The 17,320-nt window shown below is 43.1% G+C and overlaps 1 protein-coding gene across 2 annotated transcripts in view; it reads right to left on the bottom strand.

The window, feature by feature from the left end:
* BLTP1 (bridge-like lipid transfer protein family member 1) overlaps positions 1-17,320 on the bottom strand; it is a 451,393-nt gene that overhangs the window by 352,171 nt on the left and 81,902 nt on the right. For both annotated transcript variants that reach the window (XM_073572011.1, XM_073572012.1), the window contains exons 8-11: positions 14,142-14,335; positions 10,413-10,492; positions 6,801-6,951; positions 5,091-5,247 (exon numbers count right to left, since the gene is read on the bottom strand). In XM_073572011.1, coding sequence (XP_073428112.1) covers positions 5,091-5,247; positions 6,801-6,951; positions 10,413-10,492; positions 14,142-14,335 — 582 coding nt within the window. The remainder of the gene's footprint in view (positions 1-5,090; positions 5,248-6,800; positions 6,952-10,412; positions 10,493-14,141; positions 14,336-17,320) is intronic.

The following is a 17,320-nucleotide window of genomic DNA, read 5'->3' as shown; positions in this document are numbered from 1 at the left end:
AAAAAAATAAAGAGAAAAATAGCTAATGCACGTTACACTCAGAACTACTAGTTATGTGACACAGTTCTTTCTTTCCTCAGGTCTGAAAATCCAATATACACTGTGTTCCAAATTATTATGCAAATAATATTTCCTCATATTTTCTCTAAATTACCTATATGAATTGCAGTCATTGTTATTTTCCAGTCATCTAATATTCTAGTATAATTGCAATGTTTTTGAACAAACTGCCTATGAAAACAGGATATTTTTAAAAATAAGAAACACTCAAAATGCATGTTCCAAATTATTATGCACAGCAGAGTTTTCAACCTTTTTATTTTTATTTTGAACAAAAAAATGGTCAATTGTGAAATTATAAGCATTATCAGCTTATTACAAAATGAAATCAAACAGTTTTCAAGTCAAAACTTTATTCTAGGTGATGTTACATTTGCACATAGGACCCCTTGTTCGAAAGAAGCTTCTGAACTCTCTTGTCCATTGAATTTGTCAGTTTTTGGATGGTTTGTGCTTCAATTGTTTTGCATGTGGACAGAATACCCTCCCAGAGCTGTTGCTTAGATGTGAACTGCCTCCTGCCATCATAGACACTCCTTTTGATGATGCTCCAGAGGTTCTCAATGGGGTTGAGGTCAGGGGAAGATGGTGGCCACACCATAAGTTTGTCCTCTTTTATGCCCATAGCAGCCAGAGATGCAGGTGTGTTATTTGCAGCATGAGACGGTGCATTATCATGCATGAAAATGATCTTGCTGTGGAAAGCACGGTTCTTCCTCTTGAACCATGGCAGGAAGTGCTGTTTTAGAAACTCCACATAGATTATGGAGTTCATCTTTACCCCTTCAGGGATCCCAAATGGGCCAACAATCTCTCTCCCCATGATTCCAGCCCAAAACATTACTCCACCTCCTCCTTGTTGGCGTCTTAGCCGTGTTTTCATGGGGTGTCCATCAACCAGCCATCCTCCACTCAATCCATCTGGACCACTGAGCGTTGCACGGCACTCATCGGTGAACAAAACAGTTTGGAAGTCAGTCTTCATGTATCGTTTGGCCCACTGGAGCCGTTTCTGCTTGTGTGCAGTGGATAGAGGTGGTCGACAGGATGGCTTACGCACAGCTACAAACCTCTGAAGGACCCTGCATCTTGTTGTTCGGGGGACGTTGGAGGCACCAGCAGCTTCAAAAACTTGTCTGCTGCTATGACAAGGCATTTTTGCAGCTGCTCTTTTAACCTGACGCAATTGCCTGTTGGAAAGAGTCCTCAATTTTTCCTTATCAGCACGCACACGTGTGCTGGGAATCAGCTACATACTTTTTGATTGTGCGATGACCACGATGAAGTGTCTTGGCAATGTTGATGGTAGCCATGCCTTGACCTAGATACTCCACAATTTGTTGCTTCTCAGCAGCCGACACATCCTTTTTCTTTCCCATTTTGGCAAAAAATGTAGGCTGCTTAATAATGTGGAACAGCCTTCTTAAGTAGTCTTGACTTTATTTGGACACACCTGCCAAACTAATTTGCACAGGTATCTGCAATTGCTTTCAGTGATATAAAGAGTCCTGACACACATCACCATCAATGAGTTTAAATGACAAACAAAAAAATTCTAACCTTATCACTCCTAAACTCTTTGTGCATAATAATTTGGAACACAGTTTATTCTGAAATTCTGAACCAAACTAAGGGCTAAACAATCAATGTCTGATAAAAGAAAAAAGTTTCCAGAATAGATTAACCACAAATATTTGCACATATTTCATTGACCACGTTATTTATGAGAAGTACAGAGTGAGTCTTCAGATGACGTTAGATCTTGAGTGTTAGGCTGCATGAATGTGCAAACAGGTCGCCATTCTAAACCGAGCATGAAGCAGTAGACCGGTATGGAAGGGTTAAGGAGTAACTGTTGGTTTAATTTTTATTTCATAAATCTATAGTACAGGGTGGGCCATGTATATGGATACACCTAAATAAAATGGGAATGGTTAGTGATATCAGCTTCCTGTTTGTGGCACATTATTATAAGGGAGGGGGGGAAACCTTTCAAGTTGGGTGGTGACCATGGTGGCCATTTTGAAGTCGGCTATTTTGGATCTAACTTTATTTTTATTTACAAGTTTATGACACATTTTATAAGTGGTCATAAACTTGTAAATAACTCATGAAAAGATAAAGTTACGTTAAAGCCAAGCACACCATTGTTTTTCTTGTGAAATTATCAATAAGTTTGATGTGTCACATGACCATCTTCCCATTGGAAAAAATTAAGTTAGATTCAAAATGACCGACTTCAAAATGGCCACCATGGTCACCACCCATCTTGAAAAGTTTCCCCCGTCCCATATACTAATGTGCCACAAACAGGAAGCTGATATCACCAACCATTCCCATTTTATTTAGGTGTATCCATATAAATGGTCCACCCTGTATACAAGAAAATAAACAACTATGCAATATTTCTCTCATCAGAGAAATCTGCTTCTTTCTTCATCAGGACCGATTCAGTCTCAAAATTATCAATTCACTGGTAAAGTCTGTATTCATTGAGGATACATTTTTACATTATTCAGAATCTTATCAGTAGAAATTGTAATCTCCTATGTAGAGGAGAAGGGATAGAAGGACAAGATGGGGAGCAAGAGGCAGAGCTCCTCCCTTCTACTATACCCCTACCATTACATGGAATCTAATCAGTAGAAATTATAATTTCCTATGTAGAGGGAAGGAGGAAGAGGACAAGATGGGGAGCTAGAGGCAGAGCACCTCCTTTCTACTACCCTCTTCCCATCACATGGAATATAATCATTAGAAATTGTAATCTCTTATGTAGAGGGAAGGCGGAAGAGGACAGGATGGGGAGCTGGAGGCAGAGCTCCTCCTTTATCCTACCCCCTTACCATTACATGGAATCTAATCAGTAGAAATTGTAATCTCCTATGTAGATGGGAAGGGATAGAACGATAAGATGGGGAGTTAGAGGCAGTGTGCCTCCTTTCTACTACCCCCTTACCATTACATGGAATCTAATCAGTAGAAATTGTCATATCCTATGTAGAGGAAGGAGGAAGAGGACAAGATGGGGAGCTAGAGGCAAAACACCTCCCTTCTAATACCCCCTTCCCATTACATGGAATCTAATCAGAAGAAATTGTAATCTCCTATGTAGAGGGGGAAGGGATAGAAGGACAAGATGGGGAGCTAGAGGCGGAGCACCTCCCTTCTACTACCCCCTTCCCATTACATGGAATCCAATCAGTAGAAATTGTAGTCTCCTATGTAAAGGGAAGGAGGAAGAGGACAAGATGGGGAGCAAGAGGCAGAGCACCTCCCTTCTAAAACCCCCTTCCCATTACATGGAATATAATCAGTAGAAATTGTAATCTCTTATGTAGAGGGAAGGAGGAAGAGGACAAGATGGGGAGCTAGAGGCAGAGTTCCTCCCTTCTACTATCCCCTTCCCATTACATGGAATCTAATCAGTAGAAATTGTAATCTCCTATGTAGAAGGAAGGAGGAAGAGAACAAGATGGGGAGCTAGAGGCAGAGCACCTCCCTACTACTACCCCCTTCCCATTATATGGAATGTAATCAGTAGAAATTGTAATCTCCTATGTAGAGGGAAGGAGGAAGAGGACAAGATGGGGAACTATAGACAGAGCACCTCCCTTCTATTACCACCTTCCTAGTACATGGAATTTTATCAGTAGCAACCGTCATCTCTTAAGGCCCCGTCACACTAAGCGACTTACCAGCGATCCCGACACCGATATCAAGGTGTCAGGATCGCTGGTAAATCGCTATGTGATCGCTGGTGAGCTGTCACACAGACAGCTTCACCAGCGATCAGCACAGCGATGCCGAGCGCCCGGCATCGCTGGCCATCCTGTAAAAAATAGAATCAAAATAAAAAATATAGTTATTCTCACCTTCCGATGTCGCGTTCAGCCATCCCGCCTCTCTCCACGCTCCGGTACCAGTGATCCTTTGCGAGAATGACCGCGAGATGTCACAGTCTCGCGGGATGACAAAGTCTCGCGGTCATTCGTGCAAAGGATCACTGGGACCGGAGCGTGGAGAGAGGCAGGATGGCTGAACGCGACATCGGAAGGTGAGAATAACTATATTTTTTATTTTTTGAATTATTTTTTACACCTGATCGCTGGTCTCCCGCCTGTCACACGCAGCGATGCGTGCTTGCCAGCGGGAGACCAGCGACCAAAGAAATGTCCAGAGATTTCTTCCAGCGATCAGCGATACCGGCAGGGGGGCCGCTCGCTGATCGCTGTCACACACAGCAATCTCGCTGGTGAGATCGCTGTTATGTCACAAAAGTTGTGACTCAGCAGCGATCTCGCTACCGAGATCGTTTAGTGAGACGGGGCCTTTATGTAGAGGTGAAGGGGGAGGAGGGCAGGATAGGGAGCTAGAGGGAGAGCTTCTCCCTTCTACTATCCCTCTCAGCTACACTGAATCTTATCAGTAGCAGCTGTCATTTCCTATCTCAGTAATGTAACATTTAGTACTCAATGAATACAAATTTTACCAGTGAAATGAATATTTTAAAAATGAGTGATCAGTCCTGGCAGAGAAATAAGCGGATTGCTCTCATAAGATATATTACAACATTTCTTATATCTATATATAGTACTGATTTATGAAACAAGCAATAAAATGATGTTTAATCTTTAAGTGAAGCAGAAAATGTTTGTGCAAATGGAAAGGTTCACTTAAAGTGGTAGTTCGGTCCAAATCGATAACTCTGCAGTCATTCATAGAAATCCCCCATGCCCCCATCTAGTGAGGCTCCTTGTCAGTGGGCATGGCCGACTAGAGGGTGTGGCCTCGGTCCATACAAGTGTATGGAGAGCGAGGCCACACCCACTGGCCAGGACTATGTATAACTCATACATACCCTCCAATCACAACTCAGAAACCGGTGAATCCCTGCAGCGCACAGTGCGTGCGCTGGGAAGATTCATAAGTCTGCAGTCACACAGAGTGACTGAAGACTTATCGGTAGGGACTGGACAACACCTTTAAGATTAGATGGATTCTAAATACGATGAGACATTGGTACTTACTTTATTTTTTGTAAACAGCAAGTCTATGGTAGCATTTGCTATTATGTTCATTCTTAATTCAAATGCCTGTATCTGCCTTGGTTTACCAGGCTCTGGAATATCAGAAACTTTCATGACCTCATAATCTGGTGGGAAAAAAAATTTCCACAAGCACTCCCTGGCAGGAAAAAGGAGACACTGATTACTGATTTATTACAGGACGGGTGATAGATGTCTGAAGTCAGGGGTCTTACGTATCACAAGAATGAGGCTAAGTGCACACGTACCGGAACTCTCGCGGAAATTACCGCGAGAATTCCGGAATTCCAGTCCGCGGGAAAATCGCATTTTAAATTCCCGCGATTTTCCCGCGGAAAAACTAGCATTTTGCAAGCGTACTTAGCTTGCAGAATGCTAGCTTTTTCCAAGCGATCTGTAGCATCGCTTGGAGAACTGATTGACAGGTTGGTCACACTCGTCAAACATAGTGTTTGACGAGTGTGACCAACTTTTTACTATTGAGGCCGCCTATGCAGCATCAGTAGTAAAAGATAAAATGTAAAAAAAAAATAAAAAATAGTGTTATTCTTACCCTCCGACGTCCCGAAGATCCGTTCCCAGTAATCCTTTGCGAAAATGCCCGCGATGACGTCAGTTCTCGCGGGATCGCGACGTCTCGCGGTAATTCACGATGACGTCACGCGAATGACCGCGAGACTTCGCGATCCCGCGAGATCGGACGCCATCGCGGGCATTTTCGCAAAGGACTACTGGGAACGGGAGCGTGAAGAGAAGCGGAAAGGCTGCGCGGGACGTCGGAAGGTGAGAATAACAATATTTTTTATTTTTAAATTCTATTTTTTACAGGGATATGGTACCCAAAGCCCGGAGGACAGTCTCCTCTCCTCCGGACCGTGGGTACCATCCACAAATGTTCTGCTTACTTTCCGCATGTTGTGCACAGCCACATGCGGGAAATAAGCGGAACAATGCATTCCTATGGGTGCGGGATCGCCGCGATTCCGCAAATTAATGAGCATGCTGCGGTTTTTACCGTGAAGCGATTCCGCCGCGGTAAAAACCGCAGCATTAGCACAGCATTGCGGAATCCCATAGGAATGCATGGGATGCTTATTTTTCGCGTTTTCGCAGCAAAATCGCGCGGTTAAAACAGCCGCGGAAACGCGAAAAAAACGCCACGTGTGAACCCAGCCTCAGGGTCCTTAGCCTCACATTTCTCCTCCCTGAGTGACTGGGGAAGACTCTGCAGCAACGGTCAGACATGCTCCATGCAATGTCTATGAGGCTGGAGCAAACAGTCATGTATGGGTCTCAAATGTCTCCGCCTCATCAATGCAATAGAATGTGAATGGAGCAGCATTGCTCAGGTACCACCAAAGGACTAATCTGTCTTAGTGATTATGGTCCAGGCTAAGTTCACATTGCGCTGTCAGGGTGCAGTAGATATTCTCACAGCTCCATGATACACACTGACAAAAAGGCTGCAGTAAATAAACACATTTTTGGTAGTTTTGCTGCTAGAGTGGTACTCTATAGAAACACACATAGACGAACACACCAGTGAATATGCAAAAAAACTCAGCCTCTGCATTGCAGAGCTCGTCAGATTGTCCCACTTTCTACTGTGATCCACATTAATGCACATAACACAAAAACTACATGAAACCGCATGTGAAGTTTGACCTAGAAGTGATGGCGGATTGTTTTTACCTCTGCCTATCTGCCCATGGGCCATAGTTGAAATCTGTTCCCTTTCCGCAGACAATGTCTAAGCCCCAGCAGGGTGGCAAGTCTTGCAGTTTTGCATCTTCTGTATTGTTTTCATCTTCAACATTTTCTCCAGAATCTTCTGGAACGAGGCCTTTGAAAAACAAAAAATGCTGTCAATAACAATGAAAAACTAAAAGGAAAAGACTGACAGCTTATTTCTTAGTCTCCAATCCTTAACAGAGACTAATGGTTCAATTCAACATTATCATTTTGTTCATTTTTCTTTTTTTAATAACCTGGTAATATCTGACGTTTTTTGCAGCAAATTTATGAAAATGGCACCCGCAGTTCATGAATTTTGCAAAAAGTAAAAAAATGAGCTTTATTTCTCTCTTTAACCCCTTTCCAACATTGGGAGTAACACTACGCCCACATCAGACTCCCCGTTTGGTGTGGGCTCCACCGCTGAGCCCGCACTTTTCCGGGCACATGTCAGCTGATCTATACAGCTGACATGTGAAACTAACAGCCGCGGGTGGAATCGCGAACCACCCATGGCTGTTAAATAGTTAAATGCTGTTATCAATCTCTGACAGCGGCATTTAACTTGCGCTTACCGGAAGGGCTTTGTAAATCCCGCCCATCGGTCACCCCGACACATGTTCACAGGTCATCAATCGGTCGGCATGACAACCAGAGGTCTGAAGCATACCTCTATGGTTGTCATTGCCGGATTTCTATGAGTGCTACCCAGTGGTCGGCGCTCATAGCAAGTGAGCGTTTCTGCTACACACAGACGATCTGAGCATTCCCTGTGTGTAGCAGAGGAGATCAGAGTACTGCAGCTTCTAGTCTCCCATAAAAACTATTGAAGCATGTAAAAAAGTAAAAAAAAACAGGTTTTTAAAATATTGCAAAAAATGTAAAAAAAAATATTAATGTTTAAATAACCCCCCTTTCGCCACCATTCAAAATAAAACAATAAAAAAATCAAATACACACATATTTGGTATCACCGCTTTAAGAATCGCCAGATCTATCAATATATATAAAAAAAAAAATTAACCCGATCGCTAAACGGTGTAACGAGAAAAAAATTAAAACCGCCAAAATTACTTTTTTTTGTTCTCCACTACATTGCAATAAAATGCAATAACGAGCAATCAAAAGATCGTATCTACACCAAAATTGTATTAATAAAAAAGTAGGAGCGCCGCGCAAAAAATAAGCCGTCACTCAGCCCCAGATGACAAAAAATGGAGACGCCAAAATTCTCAGAAAATTACACTTTTTTTTTAAAACAAATTTGGAAACTTTTTTCAACACTTAAATAAAAAGAACCTAGGTATATTTGGTGTCTGTGAACTCATAATGACCTAGAGAATCAAAATCAAAATGGCAGGTTAGTTTAAGCATTTAGTGAACATGGTAAAGAAAAAAAAAAGCCGAAAAACTGTGGAATTGCACTTTTTTTGCAATTTCACCGCACTTGGAATTATTTTTCCCTTTTCCAGTACAATATATGTTAAAACCAATCATGTCATTTAAAAGTACAACTTGTACGGCAAAAAACAAGCCTTCTAATGGCCCTATTAACCGAAAAATAAAAAAGTTATGACTCTGGGAACAAGGGGAGCAAAAAACAGAAGTTCAAAAACTGAAATACCCCTGGTCGTTAAGGGGTTAAAGGGTGGCCCTAATGAAAATCATTTTTCTCTTAACTCCCTATCTATTTAGTCCCATAATCTAAGTTATTTTCCAATATACTTGTTTTAAAGATTCTCTACCATTCCCCCACTAAACTATCTAAGTGCTTTTGTATTTTGTTCTCTACTTCCTATCTGATGATGATTCGTTTGAGTATCCCTAGTGCATGCTTGGAGGTACTGAAACAAAGCATAATCAGGGGGGCAGAGACTATGGTCACTGCACCCTCCCTGAAACGAAACATCATCAGTGACGTTCGTTTCAGGGGCGTCCCGAAGAGTTCCCCTTGTGCAGTGTCTCCCCCCATGTGCAGTCTCCTCTTGTGCCCGGTACGATGAGAGCAGTGTCCGCTTTGTTGTCTGTATAGATGCATAGTAGTAAGCAGGCAGCAGAGCGGTATTGCTATACCCCACAGAGACCAGTGACATCACTTGTGGGGGTGATGCCGATCTCCTGAACGCTGGGAATAGTGACACCGCTCCGGAGTACATAATCACCGCACGAAGACTGCCGAGTAAAGTGAATACCGCCGGAAGTTAATGAGCGGCCCAGGAAGCAGATGTGGCCGGGAGACAGCGGGACGGGAGGACTCCTCGCTGGACAGGTAAGTATAATTATAATGTTTATTATTAATTTTCTGCTTTTTTTTTTTTTTTTTTTACAGCCACCCCCCGCCCCATCCCATATCTGTAAAGTTCAAGTTCGGGGTTCGGACGCAAGCTCGCATCATCTCTGGCCCCGAACTCAAACTTTACAAAAAAACTGGGGCGAACCTGCCGATCCCGAACATCGGCAGGTTCGCCCATCACTACTGCCTGCAACATCCTCCAGCATGACCAATTTGGCAGTGGGTGAGTAATGTTGTGGGGAGGCATTTCTTTGGAGGGCCGCACAGCCCTCCATGTGCTAGCCAGAGGTACTCTAACTGCCAATAGGTACCAGAATGAGATTCTCAGACCCACTGTGAGACCACATGCAGGAGAACTGGGCTCTGGGTTCCTTCTGATGCATGACAACGCTAGGCCTTATGTGGCTGACGTGTGTCCACCTTCCTGCATGATGAAGGCATTGATTTTATGGACTGGCCTGCCCGTTCTCCAGACCTGCATGCAATCGAACACATCTGGGACATCATGTCTCGTTCCATCCACCAACGCCACGAACCACAGACTGTCCAGGAGTTGACTGATGATTTAATCTACGACTGGGAGGAGATCCCTCAGGATAATATCCACACCTTCATCATGACCATGCCCAGCCATTGTAGGGAGGTCATTCATGCAGGTGGAGGCCACACACTATTGAATATCATTTCCTTGTTTTGAGGCATTTCTACTGAAGTTGGATCAGCTTGCAATTTGATTTTCCACTTTGATTTTGAGTATCATTCCAAATCCAAACCTCCAAGAGATATTAATATTTATTGACATTATTTTTATGTTTTATGGTTATCAACGCATTCCACTATGTAATGAATAAAGATTTGCAACTGGAATATTTCATTTAGTGATATCTAGGATGTGGTATTTTAGCGTTTCCTTTATTTTTTTGAGCAGTGCATACACAACGTTGGTTTCAAGCATTATTCTCATCTCGTTTTGCCCTTTTCATCTCTGATCAACAAAAGTTTCACAAGAAAAATTATAAGTCCGCTATTTTTAGTAGACTCGACAAGACCAAGTGACACAACAGACATCAAACACATCGAAATTAGTAAAGGTCGAGATGAACCAAGTGGAAAAAAATGCTGTATGACCACAAACATCAGGTTGATGCTGACCATAGATATGAGTGGAACACATTGGATCTGACAGAGAAAAATTACATTCCACCCCTAAAATGAATTAACTATGGTACTAATGACTTCATCACTTTAGCTATTTCCATCCACTTGCTGCAGATTACCTGGCTCATCCATGTAGTAGTAGATGTCAACATCATTAGACTGCATGACTACAAATCCTTCTCCCATGAGTCTTGGAGGCCTTAGAAGAAAAAAAAGAAGAAAAAAAAAAGAAAAAGATCAACTCCAAAATTAGATATAATATTTTGAGCACCATTTAAGACAACATATTTTAGAGACTAAAACATTTAAAGGGAATCTGTCAGTAAGATCAAACAGCATACATGCAAATGAAGATCTTTGAAATATAAATCCATGGACACCTTTACGTTTTCTTTCTCCTGCTGTTTCCCGAGCAATTATCATTTTCATTCATATGCAAATTAGGCATTAAGTACTATAGGTATTAAAGACCACTTCCTAAGTCCCCTGAGGTTATTTCCACACCTAGCACCAGCCTCTCTACTTTGATTGATAGCTCACTGTCTGTGTGATGTCGGGAAAGGAAATGAGACAGCAAGTTATCCATCATGCTAAAGAGGCAGGTGATGAAAGGAAAAATGAAATGGGTATGCAGTGCTCTGTCACACCCCCAGCACTTGAAGTATTATGAAATTGCCAAACATTGAAGGGCACCTTCCCGACTTAAGAGGGTTGTTCCCATAAATAGATCCCCTTTAAGGTGGAATGTATTACATTGACAGGCAGCATAGTTAGGCAACGCACTGTAAGCCTACTCTCAATAACCATATCATTAGACTATAAATCATCCAGTGTTTCAAAAATGAATTGGTAAAATGCAGCTTGTATCACATTGTTGATAATAGCAAAATAAACAACATTGCATCAGCAGAATTAAAGAGAATACCATATGCATACTCTAAGTTACTCTATGCTGATAGACGCTGACAAGGCAGTCAGTGATCCACGTGTGGACTGACAAGCCTTCATATAGAGCGCTGGCTTACCCAGACTTAAAGAGGTTGTCCATTTCTTTTTCATTGATGACCCATCCTTAGGATAGGTCATCAATGTTTGATCGGCTGGGGTCAGACACCTGGCACTCCTGCCAGTTAGCTGTTATTTGAAGCCGCCGTCTGGAAGTACTCACTTGAGGAGCTGTCTTCTGATAGTGGCCGCCGCAGGGTATTAAACATTTGCCTCCTCTTCAAATCAATAGGAGGTGGATGTGCAGTACCAAGCTGCAGAGACTATCAGAAGATGGAGCAGCTCCTCAAGAGAGTAATTGTGACCGCCGCAGACACCGGTAGCAGGTGATCGGCGGGGGTGCAGGGTGTTGGACCTTGGCCGATCAGACTTGATGACCTATCCTATGGATACGGCATCAATGAAAAAGTAATGGACAACCTCTTTAAGTCACGGTAAACTAGTTCCAAAGAGCATTTTGACATTATTACCAGCTATTTCTAGGGGCGGAATCGGTTGCAGTTCTATTAGCCAATAGGCATCTTTCCATAACAGACAGTGTTGCAGTCTAATATAACTGCAATTACGGTAATAAGATACGACTTAAATACCCCATGTAACCAACAGACAGAAGTTATAGAAGTATTGATTGATCTACCTGCATACCCATATATGCGGTCAGCAAGTGATTCCCTTTAAAAGAGGAAGCAGTTCAGGTTTCAGTGAAACAGACCGGTAGATAGCAATCATTCATGGAACAGAATGATGGCTGTGGTATAATTGTGTGAGAAAACAGTTAACTATTGTACTTGATTTTTCTAGCCCTAATTTAAATGCTATGTTCATATTGACAATCTTTTTTTTTCTTTATGTTATTGAAAAGTATCCAAAATAAAAAAGGATGCAATTATGCAAATAGTGTTAATAAAAAAGTCCTATTTTATTTGTGTACATCACTCCTATATGTTTTCATAGTAAGAGGCAACAAGCCTTGGGTAGTCTGAAAAATAAACATTTATTAAAATAAAGATATCATCTTAACAAAAGAAAAGTGTGTGTTATAAAAAAAGGGGGGTTGGCTCCACTTCCAATGAAAAGGAAGCGCAGAAAGAAAACCTGTTAAGAGACTATCTGCCAAATAACAGAATTTCAATGAGCCACATGCCCCTTTATTTATCAGATTAGGTTAATAGGTTCCTGTCCGTTTCTAAGACACCACAGAAAGAACAGATACACATTCTGGCCTTTGTAAGAGAAATGCGCCATACTAGTTACATTACATTATAACCTTCTCAAAAAATGAATATACCAGAGAGTCCAGAAATACAAAGACTCATATGATTTTATTTGGTAGTACAAAAAAAGAGAACAGAACAAATGGACATAATAGAATACCATAAAAAATTAAAAATATAACAAGGAGATAGATGCATGATAAACACATTGGTCACATTAACAGAGTAATCATATGAATAGAATACCAAAAGAAAATAATAATAAAGTGCATAGCGTAAACAAGCTAAAACTAGCCAGTTAAAATACTTAAGAAATATGACTAAATCAAAGATACCTGTAATAAAGTGCCTCAGTGTGCCTCCAGCTCCCTCCAACGTATGTTTCGCCTACCGTGGCTTTTTCACGGACTCTTTGAAAAAGCCACAGTAGGCGAAACGTACGTTGGAGGGAGCTGGAGGCACACTGAGCCACTTTATTATGGGTATCTATGATTTAGTCATATTTCTTAAGTATTTTAACTGGCTAGTTTTAGCTTGTTTACGCTATGCACTTTATTATTATTTTCTTTTGGTATTATATTCATATGATTACTCTGTTAATGTGACCAATGTGTTTATCATGCATCTATCTCCTTGTTATATTTTTAATTTTTAATGGTATTCTATTATGTCCATTTGTTCTGTTCTCTTTTTTTGTACTACCAAATAAAATCATTTGAGTCTTTGTTTTTCTGGACTCTCTGGTATATTTATTTTTTGAGAAGGTTATGATGTTTATCATGAATATCCTAATATGTTATAGAATTATTGAGTGATCTTGGTTGTCACTTAGTTGTTGGCTTACTAGTTACATTACATTGTGAGGTCCGGGCATCTGGAAGAATGAGGAATATTACAAGTTGACTCCTATTTTCTCCAGAGCCCTGTAAAGACCTACTTAGTACGTGCCCTAAATTTCAGAATTATTTATCTTTTTTTTTATATGTTCCAGGTTTCTTAAGCAGTGAGGGACGACCAAGCTCATTATAAAATTAAAAGGCAAAATGATCGTGACTGACAGCAAGACTATTTTTAAAATGGATTTCACTAGGCTACGCGTGCTCTTCTAGGAATGCATTAGGCACGCTTTTTGTCGCCTTGCACAAATGATTAAAGCACACCCCGAGTAGAAACTTAGACTTTTAAGAAATAAAGTGTTATAAAGGTTCTTAAAGGGAATCGGACACTGGGTTTTTGTTACCTCATCTGAGCACAACATAGAGAAACAGACCCCGATTCCAGAGATGTATCAATTAGTTTACTGGGTGCCGCAGTTGTGATACAATCAAAGTTTTTAGATGCTGTATGTAGCAGAGCTCATGACAGCTAACTCCAACCACACACAGCTTTCTGTGCACCATGTATATTGATAGTAAGCTGGTAATCAATGCTGAGGGTGTGGCTGGACCAGGAGGCATGAGACAGCTAGTCCTGTAGTGATAATCTGATGATAAAACAGCACACAGCCTAGTAAGTGACATCTCTGAAATCAGTGTCTCAGCCCCTACCTCATGCTGCCCCCATATTAAATGATGAAAACCTGCTGACATATTCCCATTAAGAATAGTAAATGCAGGAAAAGACACTTACTCATCATTCTGAAGCCCGACGTATCTTGGACTGGGTACTAGCATCACCCTTACATTCTCCAATTTGCCTTTCAAGATGTGCATGAACTGGTCCAGGTGACTTGATGGAGGCTTAGTTGTATAAGTGAGGAATGCATCATCAAAATTTACACACACGGTTTGAGGCTGATAATGGTTTCCAAAAGCCAACCGCCCCTAAAGTCAACGATATATTATTATTAATTTGATGAATAGAAGACGGTGTTTTCCAACTTGCTGCAAATGTCTTAAATGTATTAGCAAAATGAAACAAATACCGTAGGCTTAAAATAAGATCAACACCACAATTAACGATTGTGTGAAGAATAAAACTAAAATTATGCTTAGCGTGGTTGTTTTAAGCCAGAAAATGCTGAGACAATGAAGACATTTTTCACTTTTGTTTTTCATTGCCTTGTTCCAATAGACATGATTTATTTTTTCTGTAGCCACAGCCATATACGGTCTTCTTGTTTTTTTGTTTTTTGTGGGAACAGTGGTATTTTTTAATGGATGCCATTTAATTTCCCATGAAATGTATTGTAAAATAGAGAAACATGGATTTTTGTGAGAACTCACTGTAAAATCCTATTCTCCGAGACGCTCATTGGGGGACACAGATACTGTGGGTGTATGCTTCTGCCGCTAGCAGGCTGACACTAAGTGAAAAAAGGAGGTTAGCTCCTCCTCCGTCGTATACACCCTCGCCTCTATTGCAGGCGGAAATCAGTTTGGTGCCAAAGCAGCAGGAGGACAACAAAATCAGCCTTAATACAGGTACAACATGTCCAGAAAAGGACCACCCTTATATCACATAAATAAATGCGAATTAACTAAACAAAAACAGAGCCAACTGGCTAATAGGGTGGGTGCTGTGTCCCCCAATGAGCATCTCGGAGAAAAGGATTTTACGGTGAGTTCTCACAAAAATCCATGTTTCTCCTTCGTCTCATTGGGGGACACAGATACTGTGGGACGTCCTAAAGCAGTCCCTGGGTGGGAGATTGACTCACAGATCCAAGCTACATGCACCTCTTGTTTAACAGGTACGCCACCGCTGCTTGGAGAATCCTTCTACAGAGGCTCGCATCTGCCGAGGCCTGAGCATGGATATTATAATGTTTGGCAAATGTGTGCAGGTTGGACAAGGTTGCTGCCTTGCAAACCTATTCCATCGAAGCCTGGTGCTGAAGCGCCCAAGAGGCGCCCACTGCCCGGGTAGAATGCGCTCTGATCCCTGCTGGAATCGGTGTGCCTCTAATGCGGTAGGACTCCTGAATAGTCAAACAAATCCATCTGGCTATGGTCGATTTTGAGGCAGCGAGTCCCTTCCTGCGCCCTTCGGGGAGCACGAACAGCGTGCCCGTCCGACGAAAGGGTGCTGTCCGCGACACGTACCTCCGGAGAGCTCTTACCAGGTCTAACGTGTGAAGAGCCTTTTACACACGGTGCACCGGTGCTGGACAAAATGAAGGCAAAGCAACATCTTCATTAATGTGAAAAGAGGACACGACTTTTGGCAGAAAAGAAGGGGCTGGTCTGAGGACCACCCTATCCTTATGAAAAGTGAGGAACAGAGCTCGATAGGACAGGGCTGCCAGCTCTGAAGCCCGCCTGATTGAAGTGATGGCCACTAGGAACACCACCTACCAGGAAAGGTCCCTCAAAGAGATATCCTGAAGCGGTTCAAATGGAGCTTCCTGCAGAACACTTAGGACCATGTTAAGGTCCCAGGCGTCAATAGGCGCCTTATAGGGAGGTAGTGGGAGACTCCCTGAATGAAAAAGTCTTCACCTGCAAATTGGTAGCAATTCTGCGCTGGAACCGAACGGATAAGTCCAATATCTGTCTCCTGAGGGAACTTGGGACAAAGCCCGAATCTAATACTCTATTGACTGAGCTATCCGGGCTCTCTAAGCCCAACTGGAGAAAAGCCAAGACGCTGGGGATCGAGAATCTCAGCGGAGAAACACCGCAGCCTCGATCCCAAGCAAAGAACACCTTCCAGGTGTGGTGGTAAATTCGTGCTGAAGCAGACTTCCGGGCGCATTGTAGCGACCATCTAGCTCCCGAACCCTGCCTGGGTTAGAATCCAAGATTCAACGGCCATGCCATCAAACACAGGGTCCCTGAGTTCGGGTGGCAAATAGGGCCTTGAGACAGTAGATCTGGGCGCTCTGCCAGGCGCCAAGGAACGTCGGCGAGCAGCTGCATTAGATCTGCGTCCCACGCTCGACGGAGCCAGTCTGGGGCCAGCAGAATCGCCGGCACCCAGTCCGTCTTAACCTTTTTGATGACTCTCGGAAGTAGTGGCAGTGGGGGAAATAGATATGGGAGGCGAAACTGGTTCCATGGCAGAACCAACGCATCCACCGCGAATGCCTGCACGTCCCTGGCCCAAGCGACATATGCGGGCGGCATTCACTCTGGAAGCCATCAGGTCCACATCCGGAGCTCCCCACAGTTGACAAATCTGCTGAAAAACTTCGGGATGTAGAGAACACTCTCCGGATGCAAGACCCTGCCGGCTGAGAAAGTCTGCAGTCCAATCTTCCACGCCCCGGAATGTGGACAGCCGAAATCACCGAGTGGTTTGCTTCGGCCCACTGAAGAACGTGCCCCGCTTCACAAATGGTTGCTCTGTTGCGGGTGCCCCCTTGATGATTTACGTAAGCCACCGCCGTGGCGTTGTCCGATTGAATCCGGACGGGCGGCCTGCTAGAAAGTGATGAGACTTCTGCAGAGCCAGCCGAACAGCTCGTATATCCAATAAGTTGATTGGGAGGCGTGCCTCCTGTGGCTCCCACCGTTCCTGGGTTGTGTGGTGGCGAAACACCGCTCACCCACCGAGGCGACTGGCGTCGGTTGTCATTACCAGCCAATGATCTGAGGGGAAAGGTTTCCCCTGGGTCAGAGAGGAACTGACTATCCACCATCCGAGCGACTGCCTGACTTGAGAGGACAGTCGGCACCGCCGACCGAGCGTGAAAGGATTCTTGTCCCACGCTGACAAGGGGGCGTGCTGCAGGGGGCGAAGGTGGAACTGGGCGAGAGGTATCGCTTCCATTGCTGCCACCATTTCCCCTAGAATCCTCATCCCGGATCGGATGGTATGACGGACTGGTTGGCGAAGTGTCTGGACTCCCTGCCGGAGAGCTAGCG

Source organism: Dendrobates tinctorius, unplaced genomic scaffold, assembly GCF_039654945.1.
Source record: "Dendrobates tinctorius isolate UK_male_01 unplaced genomic scaffold, ASM3965494v1 ptg000030l, whole genome shotgun sequence".
Classification (NCBI taxonomy): domain Eukaryota; kingdom Metazoa; phylum Chordata; class Amphibia; order Anura; family Dendrobatidae; genus Dendrobates; species Dendrobates tinctorius.
This window is presented reverse-complemented; position numbering and strand designations above follow the sequence as displayed.